The sequence below is a fragment of the Bufo gargarizans genome, chromosome 5 (assembly GCF_014858855.1).
Source record: "Bufo gargarizans isolate SCDJY-AF-19 chromosome 5, ASM1485885v1, whole genome shotgun sequence".
Lineage (NCBI taxonomy): Eukaryota > Metazoa > Chordata > Amphibia > Anura > Bufonidae > Bufo > Bufo gargarizans.
Genome location: NC_058084.1, coordinates 280,341,703 through 280,369,015, shown reverse-complemented (window position 1 = coordinate 280,369,015; position 27,313 = coordinate 280,341,703). Strand labels below are relative to the sequence as shown.

The window sequence follows — 27,313 nt, the reverse complement described above, 5'->3', positions numbered from 1 at the left end:
ACTCCGACGCTGGGTGTAAGCTACGGGGCTGCAAAACAGCCATACATGTCATGTGAAAATCTTTTTTTTTTTTTCCCATGCATAGTGGGCAGGACCACTCAGATACACCCATTTTCCCTTGTGCCATTGCAACTGGCGCTAAAAATCTCGGACTGTCAATCAAACCGTAAGAATCAGTGCTGGGCAACATCACTGGCAGAGCAACGGTGCACAGAATAGTGGCCCCACCCACAGTACACCAAAAACAGTATTTGCATAAAAAACAAAAGAAGCACGTTTAATGGCATCTAGTATGGGTAGATATGCTTGCTAAGAAACTGTTCTTGGAGGTAACAAATTCACTTTAAAACATATGCGTTGTGCTAGCCACTACAACAGAATCAAATTATTTATTTTGAGAAATTAACATATGGCAACTTTATAGAAAGCACAAAATTTGAAAGGGACACTATCAACAATGTGAAGATCACCCCTTTAATGCAGTATAGGACTTTCTGGCTTAAATTTTACATTTGAGGTATATCTGGGCAACTTCTCCAAAGCGAGAAAATAGACAAGTCCGTGTTAGGTCTGATAAATTTGGCACAAAGTACGCCAACACAAATTTCACATGCTGTTTGCAGACTTCTATACTAATGACCTATCCTCAGGGACCCCTGCCGATCAGCTGTTTAAGAAGGCACTGGCGCTTGCAGTAACACTGCGGCATTCTCTCCGCTTTCCCTAGGCCATGTGACGACACGTTCATCGGTCACGTAGCCTAGACGCAACTCATCTCCATAGAAGTGAATGGGGCTGAGCTATGATACCAATTACAGCCACTATATAATGTATGGTGCTGTGCTTGGTGAGCAAGGAGAAGGCTGCGGCACTTACTGGAGCGCTGATGCCTTCTCAAACAGCTGATCAGCGGGAGTGTCGGACCCCCACCGATCAGAATTATTTAAGTCTCAGAAAACACTTTTAAACCTAACCCTCATCTAGAAATGCTGCCATTTTTTACGCCACCACAACCCCCTACTGGAGCAAGTTTGCAATCTTTTTTAAAAGGTTGATTAATAACTACTTAAAGCAGACCATGCACACTTTGATAGTTACTCAAATGAGTGGTGCAAAAAAGGCACAACATTTTGAACAAATAACCCCAATAAACCGCAAATACCTAGTTTGCAAGGCGTGATAAATTCCTCCCATAGTGTTTAAGATGATTGACAGGTTGTATTTCCTTCTCTTTTTATGGCCTACTGTTTTAATATGCAACTTTCCTTTAACTTGACATAGTTCTGCCTTTTGTTTAATTAGTGTCCACTTTTCTATTTAGTGTGACATAGTTTGTCCTGATACGTTTCCTTTAGTAAATACTAATATTCCACAACGTTTATGACTATGTTGTGCCATTCCTTTATTATTCATACTAGAGGTTTATTAATAAATTAGCAACTGTGTGTTAACAGTAAGGGATGTATCCCAGCACGGTCTAAGACTGTCCAATCAATGTTTGCCAAGGGAGACCAACCAACAAGGGGAACAGTAAAACAGGCAAATCAACATACATTCCACACTATGGGGTTCTACTCTTTCTCAATTATCTTAAAAGGTTTCTACACCTTTGTATGACTGATGATCTATCCTTTGGATAGATCCTCAGTATCTGGTGGGGGTCTGCCACCCAGGACCCCCGGTGTTCAGCTGTTTGAGAAGGCAGTGGCACTCACAGTTGCGTTGTGGCCTTCTTGCCGGTTCCCACAAACCAACTATTTCACTGCCCTGGGTGATGCTCAACCCCATTCACTTCAATGGGGCTGAGCTGCAGCCAGGCCAGTATAATAGTCATGAAGTCACCGACGTTTGGGAAATAGCGAGAAAGTCACGAATCTACTGGGAGTGCCACTGCCTTCTTAAACGGCTGATCGCCGGGGGTCCTGGCTTTCAGTCAAATGCTGATGAGTTATAGAACCCCTTTAAAATGTAGGGGTTTAGGGCAGTAGTATAGATTTAACTGTTGCAGGAAAAACTTTTAAACAACATTTACATGAATCAAATCAAGGGTTATCAAAATCACTGTTCTTAAAATTGCATCAAGTACCCTGATAGTTGTAGGCTGAATGTATGATAACACAAGTGTAATGTAAGGGCTTGTTCACATAGACATTAAAGGCTCTGTTTGAGGCCTCCATCAAAGATTCCATTAAAGACTGAACAAAAAGAGTCCTGCATGCAGACCTTTTTTTTGTCTGGTAAAAGGGTGGTGTCCCGAACAAAAACCAAATGGACTCCATTATAGAAAATAGTCTATTCAGCTCCATTCATGTCAGTTATGCGCCCAATCCTGTTATTTTAATTGGTCTGCTCCACTGACGGAACCGAAATTACTAAGTGTGTGTGAACCTAGCCTACCTTTGAACTTTAAAAGGAAACTCTTTATTTGGCTCAATATTGCAAAATACTTTGAGAGCAGTTATACGTTCAGCACAGAAGTACTAATGAGCTTCATGTTTAAGAACATGTTTATTATCGACAGTGATCTTGCAAAACGTTTGCTTGCTCTTGTACCAGAGCTCCAGCACATGGTTTTCTCACTCAGTTACAGCTCCAGTCTCGCTCAGCACTTTTGCAAACTCTTCAAGATCCAGCTCTAAAAAGGGAGAGAGAAAAAAAAAAAAAAAAAAAGCTACATTTACATTTTGCTTTACTCAGTATTATTTGCATATGCCTTGTCAGATATATTCATGAGCTATAGCTAAGCTGCAAACAGATCATTTCCACATACAGTACAGACACCAACCACTGAGCCCTTAGTTTCGATATAGCTTGTTTACTGGTGGTGATAAATGTAATTCACATCTTTTCATCAAAGCAGAAAAAGTAATGTAACATTTATTCCAAGCAACTTCAAGCAAATACGGTAATTGGAATCTTATCAGAATTATATCTTAACTGTATTCATATTGCATATATACTTTCAGTTTAAAGGTTGTCTATCTGCAGTTTAGACCAGGGTAACTGCCGACAGCACTAGTTAGGTGCTGGAAGAGCAGGACAATCATACCTTTTGTGGAGCTTTTATCATCAGAAGTAGCATTAATATAAACCCCTTAGTGGCCAGCCTGTTTGGTGAAGAAGCAATTTTTTTTTCTCATTCTTTTGTCACCTTCCAAGAGCTATAACTTATTTATGTTCTTTTTTGCAGGACAAGTTGTAGTTTTTAATAGTGCCATTTTGGGGTACACATAACATTGATTCACTTTTATTAACTTTCTGGAAGGCGGTGGGAAAAAACAGCAATATCACCACAGAGTTCAAAATTTAGTAGATTTCATTTTTTGACACTTTACTCTCTGGGTCAGTACGATTACAGCAATGCCAATTACAGATTTTTATTATGTTTTACTACTTTTGTACAATAAATGTAATTTTTTTTTTTTTTAAGAAAATGTATTTCCACCGTAACATTCCAAGACCCCTAACTTTTTATTTTACTTTGTACAGAGCTGTGTGCAGGCTAGATTTTTGAGGGACAACTTGCCGTTTTCATTAGCATCATTTTGGGGATATACACTTTTTATTGCTTATTTTATTCGTGGTGAATAAGCAACAAGAAGCAATTATTATTATAATTTTTTTAATGGTGCCCACAATACAGGTGCGTAGTACAGGTGGTTACGGATGTAGCAATACCTAATATGTGGAGAGATTAGGTATTCTTTTCAATAGATACGTTTTTGTTTTTTAATTTTTCTTACTTTTTTTTAAGCCACAAGGGAACTTGCATTTTTTTCTATAGTGAAATTTATTTTAAAGTCAGTGATATGCTGGCATTTACAGGCAGGCTGCGCCAGAGAGGCCCCGGCCTGAGTGCACACACATCTGCAAAACTCGCAATCTCATTTGTGGGGCGCCGATGGGAGACAGAGGGCTTTTGCGAGAATGTAAGGGGTTTAACAGCCTGGACCAGCGTTATACAGCCATGCCTCCGCTGCACTAAGAGGCCTTAGGCTGGGCTGCCATCTTTTTTATGGCGGCCCAGCCTCAGGCCCTTTAGTGACCACAGTAAAAAGGCATATTGGTGGTCACTAAGAGGTTAACTTTGATTCTGACAAATTCAATGTTTGCTCCTGCAAGTTCACTGTAGGCAGAGCTTCACTGTGATGTTCTCTCTGCATTGAGTTGCATCACAGCCCCTCCCCTCTGCTCTCAGTGACCGTTGTAGTGGATGCTACGGCCGTCATACAGAGAGGAGTAGCTGTGAAGCAGCTGCATGCAGATCACGTCACAGTGAAGCTCAGCCTCCAGGACAATTAAAGAGGACCCGTCACCTCACTTGACATGTCTGTTTTAGAATTTACTTGCAATCCTCATGTAATAACCATTCTAGAGCATCTATTCTTATAACTCGTGTCATTCTTTATTATTCCTGCTAACAGTTTATGAATGGAATTGTCAGCAGTTTGCAATAAAGGTCCATCTAGGCGTTATAAGTGGGGGTGTATCCCTGCACAGTCTGACATTAATCAGCGCTGCACGTGTCAGACTATGTAGGGACACACCGCCAACAAACAGCTGGACCTTTACTGTTTTTGGAGAAGAATAAGGGCGCATCTACAAAGTGACTAACAGCGACCGAAAGATTGCAGTGCAGATGGGCTACAATAGGAATTAATGAGGTCACATCACGACCAGCACGCTTGCTGTGACCGCAATGCGTCTTTTGCAATAAATTAAACACTGCACGCTGCAACCCAATTCTTATGGCAGCCCTGCTACATTGTAATCTTTGGTTGTCGCCAAAATCGCAGTGAAGCCATGCCCCAAATTTTCAGAACACTACTTCCTGATTAAAGTTCCACAAACATGTTTGTCCTGCTCTCCCTGCCTAGTACTGTAAACAGGTTGGCATGCTAAAAACTGCTGACAAATCGCCTTTAAAGGGTTCTCCAGTTTTGTTTTGTATTTAAATCTTCCCTTGCCATCGGGACTTGTGGAGAAATCCATACACACCTGTATCTACTGGACTTTCCATCCACGCAGGAAGTCAAAAGACATGGATTGGGTCATGTGCGACGCTGCAGCCAATGACTGGCCTTTGCAATTATGTGTCCTCAAGCGGCATATGATCCATTAATGACATGCCACAGCTAAGGTAAGTCATTGGCGGCGGAAGTCATAATAATAATAATAACAACAACAACAACAACAACAACAACTACTGGACAACCTCTAAACTGTGTATAACAACAACAGGACAACCTCTAAACTGTGTATAACAACAACAACAACCTCTAAACTGTGTATAACAACAACAACCTCTAAACTGTGTATAACAACAGGACAACCTCTAAACTGTGTATAACAACAACAACAACCTCTAAACTGTGTATGGACTACAAATCATGAAGAAATAATTCATGCAATGCAGTCTCCCAAACTTTTACTAAGAATGCACATTTGCTTGCAAATTCAATGAATAATAAAAACTATTATCAATTTTACTATCAAATCTAGTGCCAATGCCCACTGCCAATGAACATGTAAGACCTCCATAGATCACACATGTATGGCATATGCCTGTGCATTCCTCTATTCAGTGTTTGATAACTACAGCCCAAATCCCAGAAGCAATCATGGGCAGAAGTGAAGACTGTTCTATTAGGATTGCACATTTTTGTAACTGCCTGCCCCCGTCCCCCCCCATACATTTTCCCTTGCTAAGAAAGACATTGGTGGCAGATTTGGATATAGCATTGTAGTTTGAAGATCGCTTAAAAGAAGCCAGGTTTTGGCTCACATTCACTGATGAAAATCACTGATCAGATCACTGTAGTGTGAACTAAGCCTAAGATATTAATGACATAACTTCAGGATAGGCTACCAATATCTGATCAGTATGGGGTTTGACTTCTGGCACATCTGATGATCAGCTGTTCAAAGAGGCTGCAGCAACACTGCTGAGCACTGTAGCCGCCTCTTAGGCCAGTGACGTCACGTTCGTTGACCACATGGCCTAGGAGCAGCTAGTCTTATTTAAGTGAATAGGATTGGGCTGCAAAACCAAGCACAGCTGCTCTACAATGAGTGGCACTGTGCTTTGATTGCTGTGAAGAGGCTGCAGCTCTTACCAGAGCATCACAGACTCTTCAAACAGTTGATCAACGGTGGTGCCAAGTGTTGGAACACCACAGATTAAATATTGATGACATATCTCAACATAGGTCATCAATATCTCACTCTCAGAAAAACAGTTTAAATAAGCAATTATCAAATCTTTAAGAGCATACCTTGAAGAGCAGGGTAAAATGGGGACAGTGTCTTCAGGATATGAACAATACTGTTAGTGTCTTTTCCTTTGAAAAGCTGAAGAACCTCTGGGCTAAGTTGCCTCCCAGATGCATGCAACTTTCCTGATGATAAAGTATTACCTAGGACATTGGAATCTGCATCTTGGCTATGAGATTTAATGTCCAAGTGCCTACTTTCACTTGATTGCAAATCAGAAAATTTTGAGCTTGCATCAAGAAAATGACTGGATTTGGGTGCTTCAGCCTCATTAGCATGGACCTCAGATAATTGGTCACAACCGATTTCAGCTTCTGAATCCTGATGAGATTTCGTTACATGGGAAGTCTGTTTACATTCATCATCAGGTTGTTCTGGTCCAGTATGCATTACTTCCAAATCTGTAGTCTCAGCTTCATTATAAACAGCGTTTGATGTACAAGGCCATTCTTGACCTCTCTCCCCCATTTGCTTGGTGTCATACTCAGGACTTTTGTCAGATCTGAAACCAGGACTTAGAAGTGATGAAAAACTGTCTGAACTTGGCCGACAGCTAGCACTACCTTGTTCCTGTTCCTCTTGAGAAAACAAGGTGAATGTAGACAATGCATCAAAAGAAGCTCTTCTGGAATGCTCTTCTTTTTCAACGGATGGGGATAATTCCGTATTTAATGATGGTGATTTTGGACCCCAAGAGAATATGGAATTACTTGTTTCTGGACGATTATTTGAAAAAAGTGACTCCCATTTTGCCACATCTGTAACATATTACACAAACTTTATTTTTACATTTTAGTACAGTTTTGTTTGTAACATTTTGGTCTTGCACATGCTTTGAATTCTAAAATATAAGCCTGCATATTAACCTCTTCTTGATCATATCAGGTAAATATATGGCAGATTGCAGAAAGCCACTCTGTTCAAGAAGGCCTAAAACACTGCCGGTCAGTAACTGACATTAGTACAGTACTTTCTTAATTTATCATTTGATGCAGAAATCCTAACTACTACACTTTATTTTGGGGGGGGGGGGGGTTATTACTTTATGAAACTCCTTGGATCCTAGGTTTAACTCTTAAGGGCTCACACACATCACCATGCTCGGTTGTGCACCGTACTTAATAAATCACTGATGCAGGACATTTCTTTCCCAGACCAGGCAAGGTTGTGTGCAAGAGCCCCAAGGGAGGTGTCGCACACAGCTTTTGTGCCGGTTTTTAATGCAGTTTTATTGGCCTAACCCAGAAGTGGGTTGGAAGAAAACGACAAATAGAAAGACTTATATATTTCTCCCTCCTGCTGGACCCACAAGTACATCCTTTACATTTTGAATTCCCCTCCAACCCACTTCTAGCTTTGGATCAAACTGTGTTAAATTTAAAACTGCCACAAAAAAAACTGGGTGTAACACCTAATAACAGGCAGCATAAAGTATTTCAGAATTGTAAAGTGCTGTAAATATGGTGGCATTATATAAAGTGGTTTCAAACTTTAAAGGGATTATCCAAGCTTTTAATATCGATGACCTATCCTCAGGATAAGTCCTCAATATCAGATCAGTGGGGATCCGACACCCAGCACCCCCGCCAATCAGCTGTATTAGGAGATGATTAAAGAAGAGTGCACATGCAGTCTCCCGTCCTGTTCCCTGCTGCTTTATCTTGGACAGCAGCGGCGAGAAGGCATGTGCCCACTGTGTGTGTCCTCTCCTCATACAGCTGATCAGCAGGGGGTGCCGGTGTCGGACCCCACTGATCTGATATTGATAACCTATCCTGATAGATCATCAATATTAAAAGCCTGGACAAACCTTTTAAGTTTAGAAAAAAAAGAGCATTAAGCAAACATTTTGGTACATTAAGTTCTGTTTATTTTCTATGTAAAAGAGCTAAGGGATACACAATCGAGTTGTTGGATTTGGCTGACAACTAGAAATAACCTGTAGAGTCCATGAAACCAGAAGGCTGTCTAAGACATAACTGTTCAAAATTTGTAATATAAATCAAATAGAAATTTTTAGCTCACCGGCTCATGCACACGACTGTGTTAATGGTCTGCGATCTGCACCGCAAAAAAAGTAGTGCATGCCCCGTGTATTGCGGACCTGCCATATGCATGAGCCCTTAGAATGTAATAAGAAACTGCCAGTGTCCATAGCCTTTAAAGGGGTTGTCCCATTTCATTAATTGCTGTTAATCAGTTTCCCCAAGTGTCCTTGAATAATCTTCTAAATAACTTTCATTTCCTAACTTGCACGGTTCTCCTGAAAAATGCCTTCATCTGCGCCTCTGTTGTCTACCTGTATCCCATGGATACGGCCAGCTACTTGCGGGGCTTGTATGTGCCGCGCCTGCGCACAATGTCCTACCTTCTCCCCAGCCGGCCGCTCGAGAACGCGCACGCATGGCTGTTTTACAAGCTGGGGAGGCGTGTCCTGCATGCTGGAGATAGTGCCGGGGAGAGAGACTGTCTGCCTGCTACGCTGCTGTCCTGCAGATTCTAGAGGAGGGAGGAGGGCCCTGGAAGATCACGGTGGCAGAGGTTAGTGATTGATATGCTCCCCTGGGCCCTATTAGTCACGGGCCGACTCCTTCTGGGCGCCGGAGCACACGGCGTCCTCGGTTGCTATGACGCCGTGCGCTCCATCCTGCCACCGGAATACAGCGATACATCTTATAGATCATAGCAGTGTATTACTGTTTTCCGGCAGCATGAGGGAGCGCACGGCGTCATAGCAACCGAGGACGCCGTGTACTCCGGCGCCCAGAAGGAGTCCAGGCAGCAATCCACAGATGCCCCCCCCCACCCCATAAATGCACTCCACAGATGCCCCCCCCCACCCCATAAGTGCCCTCCACAGATGCCCCCCCACCCCATAAGTGCCCTCCACAGATGCCCCCCCCACCCCATAAGTGCCCTCCACAGATGCCCCCCCCCACCCCATAAGTGCCCTCCACAGATGCCTCCCCACCCCATAAGTGCCCTCCACAGATGCCCCCCCCACCCCATAAGTGCACTCCACAGATAAACCCCCCCCCCCCCACCCCTTATAAGCTGGGTAATAGGTCAGTGATAATATCAGACACCGGGAAAGCTGGGTAATAAGTCTATAATACTTATTACCCAGCTTTCCCGGTGTACAATAATATTACAGAATTATTACCCAGCTTTCCCGGTATCAGATATTATCACTGACTTATTACCCAGCTTTCCCGGTGTACAATATTATCACTGACTTATTACCCAGCTTTCCCGGTGAACAATATTATCACTGACTTATTACCCAGCTTTCCCGGAGTACAATATTATCACTGACTTATTACCCAGCTTTCCCGGTGTACAATAATATTACAGACTTATTACCCAGCTTTCCCGGTGTACAATAATATTACTGACTTATTACCCAGCTTTCCCGGTGTACAATATTATCACTGACTTATTACCCAGCTTTCCCGGTAAAGCTGGGTAATAAGTCAGTGATAATATCTGATACCGGGAAAGCTGGGTAATAAGTCAGTGATAATAGTGTTCACCGGGAAAGCTGGGTAATAAGTCAGTGATAATAGTGTTCACCGGGAAAGCTGGGTAATAAGTCAGTGATAATATCTGATACCGGGAAAGCTGGGTAATAAGTCAGTGATAATATCTGATACCGGGAAAGCTGGGTAATAAGTCAGTGATAATATCTGATACCGGGAAAGCTGGGTAATAAGTCAGTGATAATATTGTTCACCGGGAAAGCTGGGTAATAAGTCAGTGATAATATTGTTCACCGGGAAAGCTGGGTAATAAGTCAGTGATAATATTGTTCACCGGGAAAGCTGGGTAATAAGTCAGTGATAATATCTGATACCGGGAAAGCTGGGTAATAAGTCAGTGATAATATCTGATACCGGGAAAGCTGGGTAATAAGTCAGTGATAATATCTGATACCGGGAAAGCTGGGTAATAAGTCAGTGATAATATCTGATACCGGGAAAGCTGGGTAATAAGTCAGTGATAATAGTGTTCACCGGGAAAGCTGGGTAATAAGTCAGTGATAATAGTGTTCACCGGGAAAGCTGGGTAATAAGTCAGTGATAATATCTGATACCGGGAAAGCTGGGTAATAAGTCAGTGATAATATCTGATACCGGGAAAGCTGGGTAATAAGTCAGTGATAATATCTGATACCGGGAAAGCTGGGTAATAAGTCAGTGATAATATTGTTCACCGGGAAAGCTGGGTAATAAGTCAGTGATAATATTGTACACCGGGAAAGCTGGGTAATAAGTCAGTGATAATATCTGATACCGGGAAAGCTGGGTAATAAGTCAGTGATAATATCTGATACCGGGAAAGCTGGGTAATAAGTCAGTGATAATATCTGATACCGGGAAAGCTGGGTAATACGTCAGTGATAATATTGTACACCGGGAAAGCTGGGTAATAAGTCAGTGATAATATCTGATACCGGGAAAGCTGGGTAATAAGTCAGTGATAATATTGTACACCGGGAAAGCTGGGTAATAAGTCAGTGATAATATCTGATACCGGGAAAGCTGGGTAATAAGTCAGTGATAATATCAGACATCGGGAAAGCTGGGTAATAAGTCAGTGAATATATCTATCTATATCTAGCACAGATCATATGGCTACTAGCTAACATGCATTTGGGCTGTAGTGATTTATTGTTTTTGCTGCACAGAATGGGTTTGTAACACAGGTTTTATGTGTAAGTGTATTAGAATGCAGGACAGCCACAAGTTACTCCATTAGTTCACTAGCATTGGTCAGTGGTCACTGAGTGATTCCCCAGCAGGGGGATGGGCTTTACATACTCTGCAGGCTCCATGTGGATGACTCATCCACATGAACGAGCACGGACTGAGCTCTGAGGGTGAGTCATGAGGGGGCGTGGCCTTCACTCAACTGCCTGAGAAGCAGGAAGTTATCAGGACATTTACTGCTGGTAAGATTGAAACAGCAAAGTGGGACAACCCCTTTAAGTTAGTTCATTCAGAGAGGAAGAAAAAAAACTAACAAAAAAAAAAAAAAAAAAAAAAAAACAGTTGTTCTGGATTTTTGTACTTTACCTGTGCTATACTTCCTAATACGTTTTGCCTGGATCTCATGTACATTCGGACTGCGCCAAATAGCTTCTGTGGTCTTCGTTATATCGTCACCGGACACTACTAATTGTTCATTAACTGGGCAAGCAGTAGTTGATTCTTTCTGTTCAAGTTGTAGATTTGAATTATTTTCTTCACTCTCAGAACCTTACCAAGTAAAAGCATCGTAATGTTATGGAGGTAAAAAACAAATGCAGATCAATTAAAAAATTTCTGTGGTCCAGAGGATGAACTCAAGGATGTATGAAATGCACCCAAATATGACACTGCAGTGGAATCTTTGGGGTTTTGTAAAAATCTGAATATATCTGTACCATAGTATAGGCTCTGCCACTAGGAATATAAAAGTGTTTGCTCCACCCTGGTAGCAGTAGGAAAAAGAGTTTAAAAAAAACAAACAAAAAAACAAAACAAAAAGCCTGTTGTAACAAGAATAAAGATCAGAATCCGGAAGAGAACCAAAAACAATACCCCAGGACCAGAATATACATGAAATTGAGAATGGGTTCCTCTGGTTTCCCCATTTCCGGTCTTCTGAATTACCAACGCTCAATTTTGGGTGACTAACATCCTCCTAGATAGCCCAATCACTGCATCTGCCGCCCACCTTTTATCATCTCTTCTCTAAGCCTTTCACAACTTTCTTAGACACAAATATGACCGTACACTAAACCTGCTCTTCTTTCAGCTCTGCTGTTTCTGACTTCACTAACTCTCCTCTCCCACTCTCGGATGAAAACCTTTTCTCCTTCACAATTCCTCCTCCATTGCAGCACACTGCAGTCTCCTGGTTTTCTACCTAACTTTATGGCTGCTCTTTCAGTATGTCATTTGCTGACACTACCACTTTTATAGGTCCTCTCTACACAGCCCCTATTGGACAGACCATTAGTAGATTTGGTTTTCAGTACCAAATCTATGCTGACAACATGCAACTATACACTTCATCTCATCACATCACTCTTGCTGTACTACAGACCACTTGACTGCCTGTCTGCTGTCTAACAAGTCCTCTCTATCTGAAACTGAATCTTTCAAAAACTGAACTACTTGCGTTTTCTCCACGTACTAACTTGCCTAAATCTGATATTTCACTGTGTGGCACTACCATAATGCCAAGGCAGCATGCCTGCAGTCTTTGTGCCATGTTCGACACTGATCTTTCCTTCATCACCTATATCCAATCTCTCACTCATGCCACCTTCATCTCAAACATCTCTATAAGGCCTCATGCACACGACCGTTGTTTGTTTTGCGGTCTGCAAATTGTGGATCTGCAAAACATAGATGGTGTCTGTGTGTGTTTGTGCCATTGCGCAAATTGCAGGACAGCCATTAATATAAGTGCATATTCTTGTCCGCAAAACGTGGACGAGAATAGGACAGGTTATATTATTTTTGCTGACCACAGAACAGAGTAATGGATACGGACAGCACACCGAGTGCTGTCTGCATCTTTTGCGGCCTCATTGAAGTGAATGAGTCCGCATCGCAAAAACTGCGGCTCGGATGCAGACCAAAACAACAGCCATGTACATGAGGCCTAACTTGCCTTTTTTTTCACTGTAGAAACAAAAACTCTCAATGTAGCCCTGATCCATTCTCGTATTGATTACTGTCTCTCACTTACAATTGGTCTCCCCTCACTAAACTCTCCCCTCCAATCCAGCCTGAATGCAGCAGCCAGGGTTATCTATCTAACTGCTACTCCAATGCCTCCATCCTGTGCCAGTCATTGCACTGGTTATCCAGTCAGTATACAATTCAATTTAAACGTTCACTCTCACCCACAAAGATCTCCACAGTGCCGCACTTCCCTATATTTCCACACTCCTCTCTGTCTACCACCCTACTAGTGCTCTATGCAGGGGCATAACTACCATAGCGACAGACCATGCGACTGCTATGGGGCCCAGGGAAAGAGGATGCCGAGTCCTAGTTGGGATTATGTCCTCTTCTACTGGTGTTGAAAACTTGGTCAGGACTCTACCCTCTACTGGGACTTTTAGCAAACGAGGAAGTGGAATATGACCCAAGGGTCTAGGCAGAAACCCTTATGTCCTGTGTGTGGGGCCTGGTTTGATCCTTGCTTACGTCTATGTACACCACTATCTCTATGCCCTACAGATTATTACATCCACTATAGTCCAAACATATACCTTTTGTCTCCAAGACTTCTCTCGAGCTGTCCCAGTCCTCTAGAATTCACAGTACAAAGCAATTAGGTTAATTCCCACAACTTTAGGCGCTCCCTAAAACACATTTTTAGGGTTCCATATCACGTTCCTTTAACCCCTTAAGGACCGAGGACGTACCGGTACGCCCTATTTCCCGAGTCCTTAAGGACCGAGGACGTACCGGTACGTCCGGACTTAAAATCTGCATTCCGGCGCCGCGGGGGTTAATCGGAACGGGACGCCGGCTGAAATCATTCAGCCGGCATCCCGTAACAATGCAGGGGGGGGGGTCATTTGACCCCCCCGTGTCGGCGATCGCAGCAAACCGCAGGTCAATTCAGACCTGCGGTTTGCTGCGCTTTTTGCAGTTTCTGATCCCCGCGGTCCCTGACCGCGGGGATCAGAAACTTCAGAGTGCCTAAAATCAATATTGCGCCCCCCCCCCCTGCACCCCTGCATGATTTGATGGCGGCGGGTGGTGCAGGGGGGGTGTCGCAGGCAGTGGGGGCGTTGCGGGAGGCGGGCGGTGCGGCAGGCGGGATCGCGATCCCCCGCCCGCCTCCCATTGCATAATCGTTGGCGTCTAGTGGGTTATACCAGGGTGCCAGCACATTGCTGGCACCCTGGTATAAACGGCTGACATCGGTGATGCGATGCCAGCCGTTTAACCCTTTCCATGCAGCGGTCCGTACGGACCGCTGTATGGAAAAGGTTAACAGCGCAAGGAGCTCCCTCCCTCTCCGATCGGGGGGCTGCTGTGCCTTTGCAGCCCCCCGATGGGAGAGGGAGAGAGCCCCCAGAGAGCCCCCCGAAGCCCCGTCCTCACCCTTCCCCGTCTGCGAAGTTGTGACAGACGGGGAAGGTTCCCATGGCAACAGGACGCCTGCTCAGGCGTCCTGCTGTCCATGGTGCTGAACAGATCTGTGCTGAAAGCATAGATCTGTTCAGTGTAAGTAAAATACAGTGCAGAAAACTATATAGGTTCTGTACTGTATTTTACAGACATCAGACCCACTGGATCTTCAAGAACCAAGTGGGTCTGGGTCCAATTTTTTTTAAAAAAAGTGAAAAAAGTTAAGATAAAATAAAAAAACATTTATCACTGAATAAAAATAAAAATAAAAAAATACACTACACATATTAGGTATCGCCGCGTCCGTAACGACCTGATCTATAAAACGGTCATGTTACTTTCCCCGCACGGTGAACGCCATAAAAATAAAAAAATAAAAACTATGAGAAAATTGAAATTTTGCCCACCTTACTTCCCAAAAAAGGTAATAAAAGTGATCAAAAAAGTCGCATGTACGCCAAAATAGTACCAATAAAACCGTCATCTCATCCCGCAAAAAATGAGACCCTACTCAAGATAATCGCCCAAAAACTGAAAAAACTATGGCTCTTAGACTATGGAAACACTAAAACATGATTTTTTTTGTTTCAAAAATAAAATAATTGTGTAAAACTTTTATAAATAAAAATAAAGTATACATATTAGGTATCGCCGCGTCCGTATCGACCGGCTCTATAAAATTATCACATGACCTAACCCCTCAGGTGAGCACCGTAAAAAAAAAAGAAAAAAAAAAGTGTAAAAAAAGCAATTTTTTGCCATCTTACGTCACAAAAAGTGTAATAGCAAGCGATCAAAAAGTCATATGCACCCCAAAATAGTGCCAATCAAACCGTCATCTCATCCCGCAAAAAATTAGACCCTACTCAAGATAATCGCCCAAAAACTGTAAAAACTATGGCTCTTAGACTATGGAGACACTAAACAATTTTTTGGTTTTAAAAATGAAGTTATTGTATAAAACTTACATAAATAAAAAAAATTGTATACATATTATGTATCGCCGCGTCCGTGACAACCTGCTCTATAAAATTACCACATGATCTAACCTGTCAGATGAATGTTGTAAATAACAAAAAAAAAAAAACGTGCCAAAAAAGCTATTTCTTGTTACCTTGCCGCACAAAAAGTGTAATATAGAGCAACCAAAAATCATATGTACCCTAAACTAGTACCAACAATACTGCCACCCTATTCCGTACTTTCTAAAATGGGGTCACTTTTTTGGAGTTTCTACTCTAGGGGTGCATCAGGGGGGCTTCAAATGGGACATGGTGTCAAAAAAACTGTCCAGCAAAATCTGCCTTCCAAAAACCGTATGGCATTCCTTTCCTTCTGTGCCCTGCCGTGTGCCCGTACAGCAGTTTACGACCACATATGGGGTGTTTCTGTAAACTACAGAATCAGGGCCATAAATAATGAGTTTTGTTTGGCTGTTAGCCCTTGCTTTGTAACTGGAAAAAAAATATTAAAATGGAAAATCTGCCAAAAAAGTGAAATTTTGAAATTGTATCTCTATTTTCCATTAAATCTTGTGCAACACCTAAAGGGTTGACAAAGTTTGTAAAATCAGTTTTGAATACCTTGAGGGGTGTAGTTTCTTAGATGGGGTCACTTTTTTGGAGTTTCTACTCTAGGGGTGCATCAGGGGGGCTTCAAATGGGACATGGTGTCAAAAAAACTGTCCAGCAAAATCTGGCTTCCAAAAACCATACGGCGCACCTTTCACTCTACGCCCCGCTGTGTGGCCGTACAGTAGTTTACGGCCACATTTGGGGTGTTTCTGTAAACAGCAGAGTCAGGGCAATAAAGATACAGTCTTGTTTGGCTGTTAACCCTTGCTTTGTTAGTGGAAAAAATGGGTTAAAATGGAAAATTAGGCAAAAAAATGAAATTCTCAAATTTCATCCCAATTTGCCAATAACTCTTGTGCAACACCTAAAGGGTTAACGAAGTTTGTAAAATCAGTTTTGAATACCTTGAGGGGTATAGTTTCTTAGATGGGGTCACTTTATGGAGTTTCTACTCCAGGGGTGCATCAGGGGGCTTCAAATGGGACATGGTGTCAAAAAAACTGTCCAGCAAAATCTGGCTTCCAAAAACCAAGCGGCGCACCTTTCACTCTACGCCCCGCTGTGTGGCCGTACAGTAGTTTATGGACACATATTGGGTGTTTCTGTAAACAGCAGAGTCAGGGCAATAAAGATACAGTCTTGTTTGGCTGTTAACCCTTGCTTTGTTAGTGGAAAAAATGGGTTAAAATGGAAAATTAGGCAAAAAAATGAAATTCTCAAATTTCATCCCAATTTGCCAATAACTCTTGTGCAACACCTAAAGCGTTAACGGAGTTTGTAAAATCAGTTTTGAATACCTTGAGGGGTGTAGTTTATAGAATGGGGTCATTTTTGGGCGGTTTCTATTATGTAAGCCTCGCAAAGTGACTTCAGAGCTGTAGTGGTCCCTAAAAATTGGGTTTTTGTAAATTTCTGAAAAATTTCAAGATTTGCTTCTAAACTTCTAAGCCTTGTAACATCCCCAAAAAATAAAATATCATTCCCAAAATAATTCAAACATGAAGTAGACATATGGGGAATGTTAAGTCATCACAATTTTTGGGGGTATTACTATGTATTACAGAAGTAGAGAAACTGAAACTTTGAAATTTGCTAATTTTTCAAAATTTTTGGTAAATTAGGTATTTTATTATGCAAAAAAATTAATTTTTTTGACTTTATTTTACCAGTGTCATGAAGTACAATATGTGACGAAAAAACAATCTCAGAATGGCCTGGATAAGTCAAAGCGTTTTAAAGTTATCAGCACTTAAAGTGACACTGGTCAGATTTGCAAAAAATGGCCTGGTCCTTAAGGTGAAAATGAGCCCGGTCCTTAAGGGGTTAAAGGATATATCCAAGACCTATAATGCCGCCTCAAATGCAGTCCATTTAAATATTGATATGAAAAATAAGCATATGTATTATCCAGATCTCACCAAATCCAGTGTGGTAGTAAGTTTCCATTAAGCCATACACAAACCAAGCAGCAGCTATACAATACAGGATTGTTCCTCTATCAATATCAAGTAATCAGAACTTCTTGCTCCAAGTCCAGCTATTATTGATGTTTCTTGGTCCATTTCACAAGGACTTGATTAAGAGCGCTATTCTTGCTCTCCTAAATATTGGCTGGCGATTTCATATTTACATTCCCCTATTTTGTTAAGATGGCTGGATCACTGTACAAAAGCACTTTTTAGCCCTCATCTCCTGACAGATTGGAAGCTTTTGCAAGCATTCCTCTTGCAAAAGCATTCCTCATTCCTCTTGTTTTAATTGTTGAATTGCTTGTTTGCACATGCACCCTCTAACTGTAAAGCTCTACGGAATATGTTGTCACTATCAAAAGATTATTACTACTATATTCTTGTGCAAAAAAGAACTTTCTCCCCTGTGGCGTCAGGAGGCAACTTCTCCGAGACATACTACATAATACATAGTAATACCTCCAAAATAGTTATTACTTTACATTCCCCATATGTCTACTTCATGTTTGGATCATTTTGGGAATAATTTTATATTTTGGGGATGTTACAAGGCTTAGAAGTTTAGAAGCAAATCTTGACATTTTTCAGAAATTAAAAAAACAACAACAATTTTTAGGGACCAGTTCAGGTCTGAAGTCACTTTACATAATAGAAAACACCCAAAAATGACCCCATTCTAGAAACTACACCCCTCAAGGTATTCTAAACCGATTTCAAATGTTAACCCTTTAGGTGTTGCACAAGAGTTATTGGCAAATGTAAACAAAATTTGAAAACTTCAATTTTTTGGCAAATTTTCAATTTTAATCCATTTTTTCCAGTTACAAAGCAAGGGTTAACAGCCAAACAAAATGCTATATTTATTGCCGATTCTGTAGTTTGCAGAAACACCCCATATTTGGCCGTAAACTACTGGACGGGCACACAGTAGGGCGTAAAGGGAAAGGTGCGCCTTATGGTTTTTGGAAGGCCGATTTTGCTGGACTGCTTTATTTAACCACCTCAGCCCCCCTAGCTGAAACACCCTTAATGACCAGGCCACTTTTTACACTTCTGCACTACACTACTTTCACCGTTTATTGCTCGGTCATGCAACAGACCACCCAAATGAATTTTACCTCCTTTTCTTCTCACTAATAGAGCTTTCATTTGGTGGCATTTCATTGCTGCTGACATTTTAACTTTTTTTGTTATTACTCGAAATTTAACGATTTTTTTTTTGCAAAAAAATGTCATTTTTCACTTTCAGTTGTAACATTTTGCGGGGAAAAAAAAAAAAAAAAAAAAAAAAAAAAAAAAAAAGACATCCATATATAAATTTTTCGCTAAAATTTATTGTTCTACATGTCTTTGATAAAAAAAAAAAATGGTTTGGGTAAAAGTTATAGCGTTTACAAACTATGGTACAAAAATGTGAATTTCCACTTTTTGAAGCAGCTCTGACTTTCTGAGCACCTGTCATGTTTCCTGAGGTTCTACAATGCCCAGACAGTAGAAAAACCCCACAAATGACCCCATTTCAGAAAGTAGACACCCTAAGGTATTCGCTGATGGGCATAGTGAGTTCATAGAACTTTTTATTTTGTCACAAGTTAGCGGAAAATTATTATTATTTTTTTTCTTACAAACTCTCATTCCACTAACTTGTGACATAATAAATAATAAAAACTTCCATGAACTCACTATGCACATCATGAAATACCTTGGGGTGTCTTCTTTCCAAAATGGGGTTACTTGTGGGGTAGTTATACTGCCCTGGCATTTTAGGGGCCCAAATGCGTGAGTAGTAGTTTGAAATCAAAATCTGTAAAAAATGGCCTGTGAAATCCAAAAGGTGCTCTTTGGAATGTGGGCCCCTTTACCCACCTAGGCTGCAAAAAAGTGTCACACATGTGGTATTGCCGTACTCAGGAGAAGTTGGGGAATGTGTTTTGGGGTGTATTTTTACATATACCCATGCTGGGTGAGAGAAATATCTTGGTCAAATGCCAACTTTGTATAATTTTTTTTTTTTAAAGTTGTCTTTTGCCAAGATATTTCTCTCACCCAGCATTGGTTTATGTAAAATGACACCCCAAAACATATTCCCCAACTTCTCCTGAGTACGGCGATACCACATGTGTGACACTTTTTTGCAGCCTAGGTGGGCAAAGGGACCCACATTCCAAAGTGCACCTTTCGGATTTCACAGGCCATTTTTTTTACAGATTTTGATTTCAAACTACTTCTCACGCATCTGGGCCCCTAAAAAGCCAGGGCAGTATAACTACCCCACAAGTGACCCCATTTTGGAAAGAAGACACCACAAAGTATTTCATGATGGGCATAGTGAGTTCATGGAAGTTTTTATTTTTTGTCACAAGTTAGTGGAATATGAGAGTTTGTATGAAAAAAAATTAAATAAAAATGTGTGGATGAATAAATCATTGCCGGGATTATTATTTTTTATATACAAAGTGTTTGCCAAAGCATATGAACACCGCCACCTCCTCAACTCATATGCCTCGGCAAACGTATCTTTTACTGCAGAGGAGAAATCTAGCCTTGCAGCGCCGCATACACTGACTTGTGTGTAATCTGACAGCAGCGCAATGCTTCTGTCAGAATGCACATCAGTGCTGCAGCTAGTCGATCGGTTGGTCCACCTGTAAGGTAAAAAAAACAAAACAAAAGAAAAAACCAGGCCGCAACGCAATAAATTTTATTAACTTCATAATAACTTTAGAACAGAACATATAAACTTTATTTAACTTTTGAAACTGAACGTTAACTTTTTTGCTTACTGGTGTTTTTTTGTTTTTTACCTTTATAGGGCAAACCTCTCCTTCCCCATGGGACAATGTGCAAAGCGCAAATCGCCCAAAGATGTGGCGAAGTGCGTTATGCACTTTGTCCCAGGTGAAAGGAGAGGTTTGCAGCAGCTGTGTGTGAATAGGCCCTAATAGCCCTGTGTGCCTGTCCTCTGAGATGCAATCCCTATGCTAAGTGTACCTGTGTGTGGTACTTCCGGAAACACTCTCCAAAGCATAGGGCAGGGTGGTCAGGGCAGTCAGGACAGAAATAGCGGGCATCACACCTTATTCCACACCTGCTACAGACACGACATCTTTTTCGGGGTGACGGTTGGGTTGAGGTACCAGGAACGACACTGGGGAAATGTCGCTCATGTAGACGGCTAACTACACTGGTGGATGGGGCCACGGAACCTCCTGGATACAGGAGGTTCTCGATGAACTCTTCCTGAAATTTGAGAACAAAAACTATTATACAGAGCCAATTGAATTAAATATACAGACACTTCTTATACCAGCGCCTGGTGCGTCGGGAAACTAAATACGGAGCCAACATCTGGTCATTGAAGTCCACCCCTCCCATGAGCAAATTATAGTCGTGGACCGAGAAGGGCTTTTCAATGACTCTGGTTGCTCACTCAATTTGAATTGTCGTGTCTGTGTGAATGGAGGAGAGCATGTAAACGTCACGCTCGTCTCCCCATTTCACCGCGAGAAGTTCTTGGTTACACAAGGCAGCCCTCTCCCCCCCTTGCAAGATGGGTGGTAACGAGCCGTTGGGGGGAAGCCCGCGCGACTACTTTGCACGGTGCCACAGTAGCCAATCTGTTCTAGAAACAAATGCCTAAAGAGGGCCACACTTGTGTAGAAATTGTCCACATAAAGATGGTACCCCTTGCCAAATAAGGGTGACACCAAGTCCCAGACTGTCTTCCCACTGCTCCCCAGGTAGTCAGGGCAACGAACCGACTCCAGGGTCTGATCTTTTCCCTCATAGATCCGAAATTTGTGGGTATAACCTGTGGCCCTTTCACAGAGCTTATACAATTTGACCCCATACCGGGCGCGCTTGCTTGGGATGTATTGTTTGAAGCCAAGGCGCCCGGTAAAATGTTTTAGGGACTAGTCTACGCAGATGTTTTGCTCAGGGGTATACAAATCTGCAAATTTCTGGTTGAAGTGGTCTATGAGGGGCCGAATTTTGTGGAGCCAGTCAAAAGCTGGGTGGCCTCTGGGACGGGAGGTGGTGTTATCACTAAAGTGCAGGAAACGCAGGATGGCCTCAAATTGTGCCCTGGACATGGCAGCAGAGAACATGGGCATGTGATGAATTGGGTTCGTGGACCAATATGACCGCAAATCATGCTTTTTGGTTAGACCCATGTTCAGGAGAAGGCCCAGAATTTTTTTTAATTTGGAAACTTGGAATGGTTTCCACCGGAAAGGCTGGGCATAAAAGCTTCCCGGGTTGGCGGATATAAATTGAGTGGCATACCGGTTTGTTTCTGCCACAACTAAGTCCAAGAGCTCTGCAGTCAAGAACAGCTCAAAAAATCCCAGGGCCGAACCGATCTGAGCTGTCTCAACCCGAACTCCAGACTGGGCGGTGAAAGGGGGAACTAATGGTGCGGCTGAAGTTGGGGACTGCCAATAAGGATTTGCCATCACCTCAGGGATTCTAGGGAGTCGACGGGCCTGTCTGTGCGATGGCTGCGACGGGGTAACTAATGCACATGCCACCGTACCAGCTTCAACTGCCCTTCTGGTGCTCGCCACTTCACCATGTTGTACAGCAGTGCTGGTACTAGGTCCAGGGAGGGCTGCGCAACCTGTGGTCTAGTGACACGGGGCCGGGTACGCCTGGTGGTATCAGGGACCTCAACCTCCTCGTCCGAACTTTGGGTCAGACTGCCACTGCTTTCTACAGGTTCATATTCTGACCCGCTAGATTCGTCAGATGAGTCAGTGGGTCAGAAGCCTGTAGGCCTCTTCAGAAGAATACCCCCTGTTTGACATTTGGGCTACTAAATTTAGGGGTATTCCCTGAGACTACCCAAGAAAAAAAGCAAGCCTGTCTTACAAATGGGAGGCTAGCGAAGTACCGGAGGCCGCTGCTGTTGATAAAAAATATCCAAACTGATTTTTTTTATCGCTGCAGTGCTTGTAAAGTGAATGTGCAGTGATCAAAAACACTTTTTTTTTTGTCACTGCGGCAGGGCAGGCGTGGGCGAACGCAAGTGTGGGCGACCGATCAGGCCTCATCGGGCAAACACTGTTTTGGGTGGAGGGCAAACTAAGGCTACTTTCACACTAGCGCTTGATCGGATCCGTTCTTTTGCAAGCAGCGTTCAGCTGTCTGCCTGGCCGCGCGGAGGCGAGCGGAGCGGAGGCTGAACGCCGCCAGACTGATGCAGTCTGAGCGGATCCGCTCCATTCAGACTGCATCAGGGCTGGACGGAGGCGTTCGGGTCCGCTCGTGAGCCCCTTCAAACGGAGCTCACGAGCGGACCGACGAACGCTAGTGTGAAAGTAGCCTAAGGTGACACTAATACAATTATAGATCTGACTGATCAGTTTTGATCACTTACAGATACTATAAAAAGTACAAAAGCTGATTAGCAATACGCTAATCAGCGAATAAGTGACTGCGGTGCGGTGGGCTGGGCGCTAAACGATCGCTAAACTACCCAAGCAAGGGGCCTAAACTATCGCTAAAACCTAACAGTCAATACCAGTGAAAAAAAAAAAAAAAAGTGACAGTTTACACTGATCACTGTTTTCACTTTCACTAGTGATTGACAGGGGCAAGAAAGGGGTGATCAAGGGGTTAATTGGGGTGCAGGGGGGTGATCTGGGGCTAAGTGTAGTGTTTGGTGCTACTCACTGTGATGCCTGCTCCTCTGCTGAGACAAACCGACGAAAAGGACCAGCAGAGGAACAGAGAAGCCATTTAACACATCATATTTACAAATATGATGTGTTAACTGGCTTCTGAATGGAGATTTTAAAAATCGCCAGCCTGCCAGCAATAATCATTGGCTGGCAGGCTGGTGACGTGACCCCCCTCTAACTTTTTCCGGTCAGATTTTTTACCATTCCTCTAGTTTTCCTAAATCCTTTTTTCATTTGGTGTATCCCTCCAGGAACATCAATCATGTTACAAATCATCAGCAAAAAGACGTACCTTACCATCGAGGCCTTGTGCAATTTCGCTGATAAAGATATTAAACAATATGGGTCCCAGAACAGATCCCAGAGATACCCCACTGGTAACAAGACCATGGTCTGAATATACTCCATTGACTACAACCCTTTGTTGTCTGTCCCTCAGCCACTGCCTAATCCATTCAATATGGGAGTCAAAGCCCAAAGACTGCAATTTATTGATAAGCCTTCTATGTGGGACAGTATCAAAAGCCTTACTAAAGTCTAGATAAGCGATGTCTACTGCACCTCCACCATCTATTATTTTAGTCACCCAATCAAAAAAACAAAAAAATAAAAAATCAATAAGATTAGTTTGACATGATCTCCCTGAACTAAACCCATGCTGTTTTTCATCTTTCAATCCATGGGATTTTAGATGTTACACAATCCTCTCCTTAAGTATGGTTTCCATTAATTTCCCCACTATTGATGTCAGACTTACTGGCCTATAGTTGCCAGATTCCTCCCTACTACCGTTCTTGTGAATGGGCACAACATTTGCTAATTTCCAATCTTCTGGGACGACTCCTGTTGCCAGTGATTGGTTAAATAAATCTGTTAATGGTTTTGCTAGTTCACCGCTGAGCTCTTTTAATAGCGTTGGGTGTATCCCATCAGGCCCCTGTGACTTATTTGTATTAATTTTAGACAGCTGACTTAGAACCCCTTCCTCTGTAAAGACACATGCTTCAAAAGATTCATTAGTCTTCCTTCCTAACTGAGGTCCTTTTCCTTTGTAAAAACTTCACATACGTATTTATTGAGGCAGTCAGCTAGTTCTTTATCTTGTACCTGTGTACAGCGGCTCACCCCACCTCTTCCAAGGACACGGTGCTCACTCCGCGGATTCACCCAAATCTACATACATATAATATAAAACATAAATGTGTACATATGTCCAGGTAATAATATTCAGTCAGCCCTGTGACCATGTATCATCGCCAGGTCGGCGTCAATCGTAAATGTCCACGCTGAATGTAATCGCCTGGTGGCGCTTGAGTCACTTATGATTGTCCGCACTGGATCACCCGTTCAGGCGTCTGCATGCAATAGGAATCACTAGTATAATATTTTCAAATAAGCCCCATAGGGCAGAGTACTTTACCCCTCTTCTGTTCCTGTGGGCTCATCCAGCAGCAGCTGCTTAAACTCAGCGGTTAGCAGGTCTCAAACTCAGCGTCCCACGTGACCTAGCTATGTCTCACGTATTACCCACTGCTCTGTGAAAGGCTGGTGATGCGCTGGGTCCTAGAGTCCGGACCGAATGTTGATCTTTATATCAGATGTCGTTTCACAGGGGGTCCGAGGGGTAGGATGCCCAATGCTGTTGGCACCTCAATATTCCATAGGGGAGTCCTGTGCTGTCATGAACCGTACGCTTTTCGGGGATCAAGCCTCTTCCTCAGCGGCAATGACAGCTACTAGAATCACTTATCCTTAAATATCCTCCTTGTAGCAAAGCATTCTGGAACTTTGGTCACATTAGGCACCTGATCTGAATCAACTCATTTACAATCAAATTATACAACATACTTTACAAAAAGGGGTCACATATCCTCAGTTGGACTTCCTAATCGCTTTGTATGTCAAAAAACGCACAGTGTTTGCAAAAAACGGACAGTGTTTGCAAAAAACGCACCTATGATTTCTGTGTGTCCCTTGTCACAACTGCATCCCTAGTAGATTCTGTTTGATCACTCGTTATTAACTGGACAACACATGAAAAATAACACATGAAATACTTCAGTCACTCATTTAAAAACGTATTCTACTCAAGCCAATAAAAACACACATTTATATAGTAATTTCAAAATAACGCATAATATTTACAAAAAAAACGCATGATATTTACAAAAAACGCATGGTGAAAAAAAAAAAAAAAAAAAGTTTCTATGCGTTTTTGTCAAAAAATGCCCCTTGAGTATTTGCATACTTGGTCACTGCTTCTGGTCGATGTACCACATGAAAAAATATATAAAAATGTAGAAATATAAATATTTAAAAAAATAAATAAAATTCTTTTAGAAACCATGCATGTATTTTATAAACTTCATAAAAACGCATCAATCTCTAATTGGGAACATGATACATACTTTTCAAGCTGGAGTTCAGAAGTATCCGAGGTGCGGTCCTGGATACTTCTGAACTCCAGCTTGAAAAGTATGTATCATGTTCCCAATTAGAGATTGATGCGTTTTTATGAAGTTTATAAAATACATGCATGGTTTCTAAAAGAATTTTATTTATTTTTTTAAATATTTATATTTCTACATTTTTATATATTTTTTCATGTGGTACATCGACCAGAAGCAGTGACCAAGTATGCAAATACTCAAGGGGCATTTTTTGACAAAAAACGCATAGAAAACGCATGTGCATTTAAAAAATAAAAAAAAAATTCTTTCTTCACCATGCGTTTTTTGTAAATATCATGCGTTTTTTTTGTAAATATTATGCGTTATTTCGAAATTACTATATAAAATGTGTGTTTTTATTGGCTTGAGTAGAATACGTTTTTAAATGAGTGACTGAAGTATTTCATGTGTTATTTTTCATGTGTTGTCCAGTTAATAATGAGTGATCAAACAGAATCTACTAGGGATGCAGTTGTGACAAGGGACGCACAGAAAACATAGGTGCGTGTTTTGCAAACACTGTGCGTTTTTTGACATACAAAGCGATTAGGAAGTCCAAGTGAGGATATGTGACCCCTTTTTGTAAAGTATGTTGTATAATTTGATTGTAAATGAGTTGATTCAGATCAGGTGCCTAATGTGACCAAAGTTCCAGAATGCTTTGCTACAAGGAGGATATTTAAGGATAAGTGATTCTAGTAGCCGTCATTGCCGCTGAGGAAGGGGCTTGATCCCTGAAACGCGTACGGTTCATGACAGCACAGGACTCCACTATGGAATATTGAGGTGCCAACAGCATCGGGCATCCTACCCCTCGGACCCCCTGTGAAACGACATCTGATATAAAGATCAACATTCGGTCCGGACTCCAGGACCCAGCGCATCACCAGCCTTTCACAGAGCAGTGGGCAATACGTGAGACATTGCTGGGTCACGTGGGACGCCACGTTTGAGACCTGCTAACCGCTGAGTTTAAGCAGCTGTTGCTGGATGAGCCCACAGGAACAGAAGAGGGGTAAAGTACTCTGCCCTATGGGGCTTATTTGAAAATATTATACTAGTGATTCCTATTGCATGCAGACGCCTGAACGGGTGATCCAGTGCGGACAATCATAAGTGACTCAAGCGCCACCAGGCGATTACATTCAGCGTGGACATTTACGATTGACGCCGACCTCGCGATGATACATGGTCACAGGGCTGACTGAATATTATTACCTGGACATATGTACACATTTATGTTTTATATTATATGTATGTAGATTTTATGAGTTTTATGCCAACATATTAGTGATTAGTGTGAATAAATTAGGATTATTGATATCCTGCCTTGAATGTAGTCAGATATTTAAGTGCCCTCCAATTACTTTAGTTCTTTATATTCTATATACCTTCCTTTTGTTTTTAATTTAGTAATTCCTTGTTTTAGTTTCCTTTTATGTATCTGAAGAATGTCTTATCAACTTTTTTCACTGACTCATTTCTCTCCTGCCTGTGCTTTAGATGCTCTTATAACTTGTTTGACCTCTCTCTGCCTAATCTTATAAATTTGCCTGTCATCCACAGTGGTCTCTTCCTTTTTTGCTTTTACTGACAAGCCTAATGCAATTTTCTGCTGCCTTCAATAGTGCCACTTAAGTAGTCCCATTTCTCCTGGACACCATTGAAACTGTTCCAATCTGATAGGGACTCGTATATCACTAATGTAATTTTAGAAAAGTC

The 27,313-nt window shown here is 42.1% G+C and overlaps 1 protein-coding gene across 2 annotated transcripts in view; it reads right to left on the bottom strand.

Annotated features, from left to right (window-relative positions):
* Positions 1-225: 225 nt before the first annotated feature.
* The window catches only part of LOC122938072, a 116,915-nt gene continuing 89,827 nt past the window's right edge, over positions 226-27,313 (bottom strand). The window contains exons 16-18 of one of the 2 annotated variants that reach the window (XM_044293356.1): positions 11,349-11,531; positions 6,276-7,031; positions 226-2,635 (exon numbers count right to left, since the gene is read on the bottom strand). In XM_044293356.1, coding sequence (XP_044149291.1) covers positions 2,577-2,635; positions 6,276-7,031; positions 11,349-11,531 — 998 coding nt within the window. In that variant the 3' untranslated portion in view covers positions 226-2,576. The remainder of the gene's footprint in view (positions 2,636-6,275; positions 7,032-11,348; positions 11,532-27,313) is intronic. The other variant, XM_044293355.1, reaches the window with a different exon arrangement.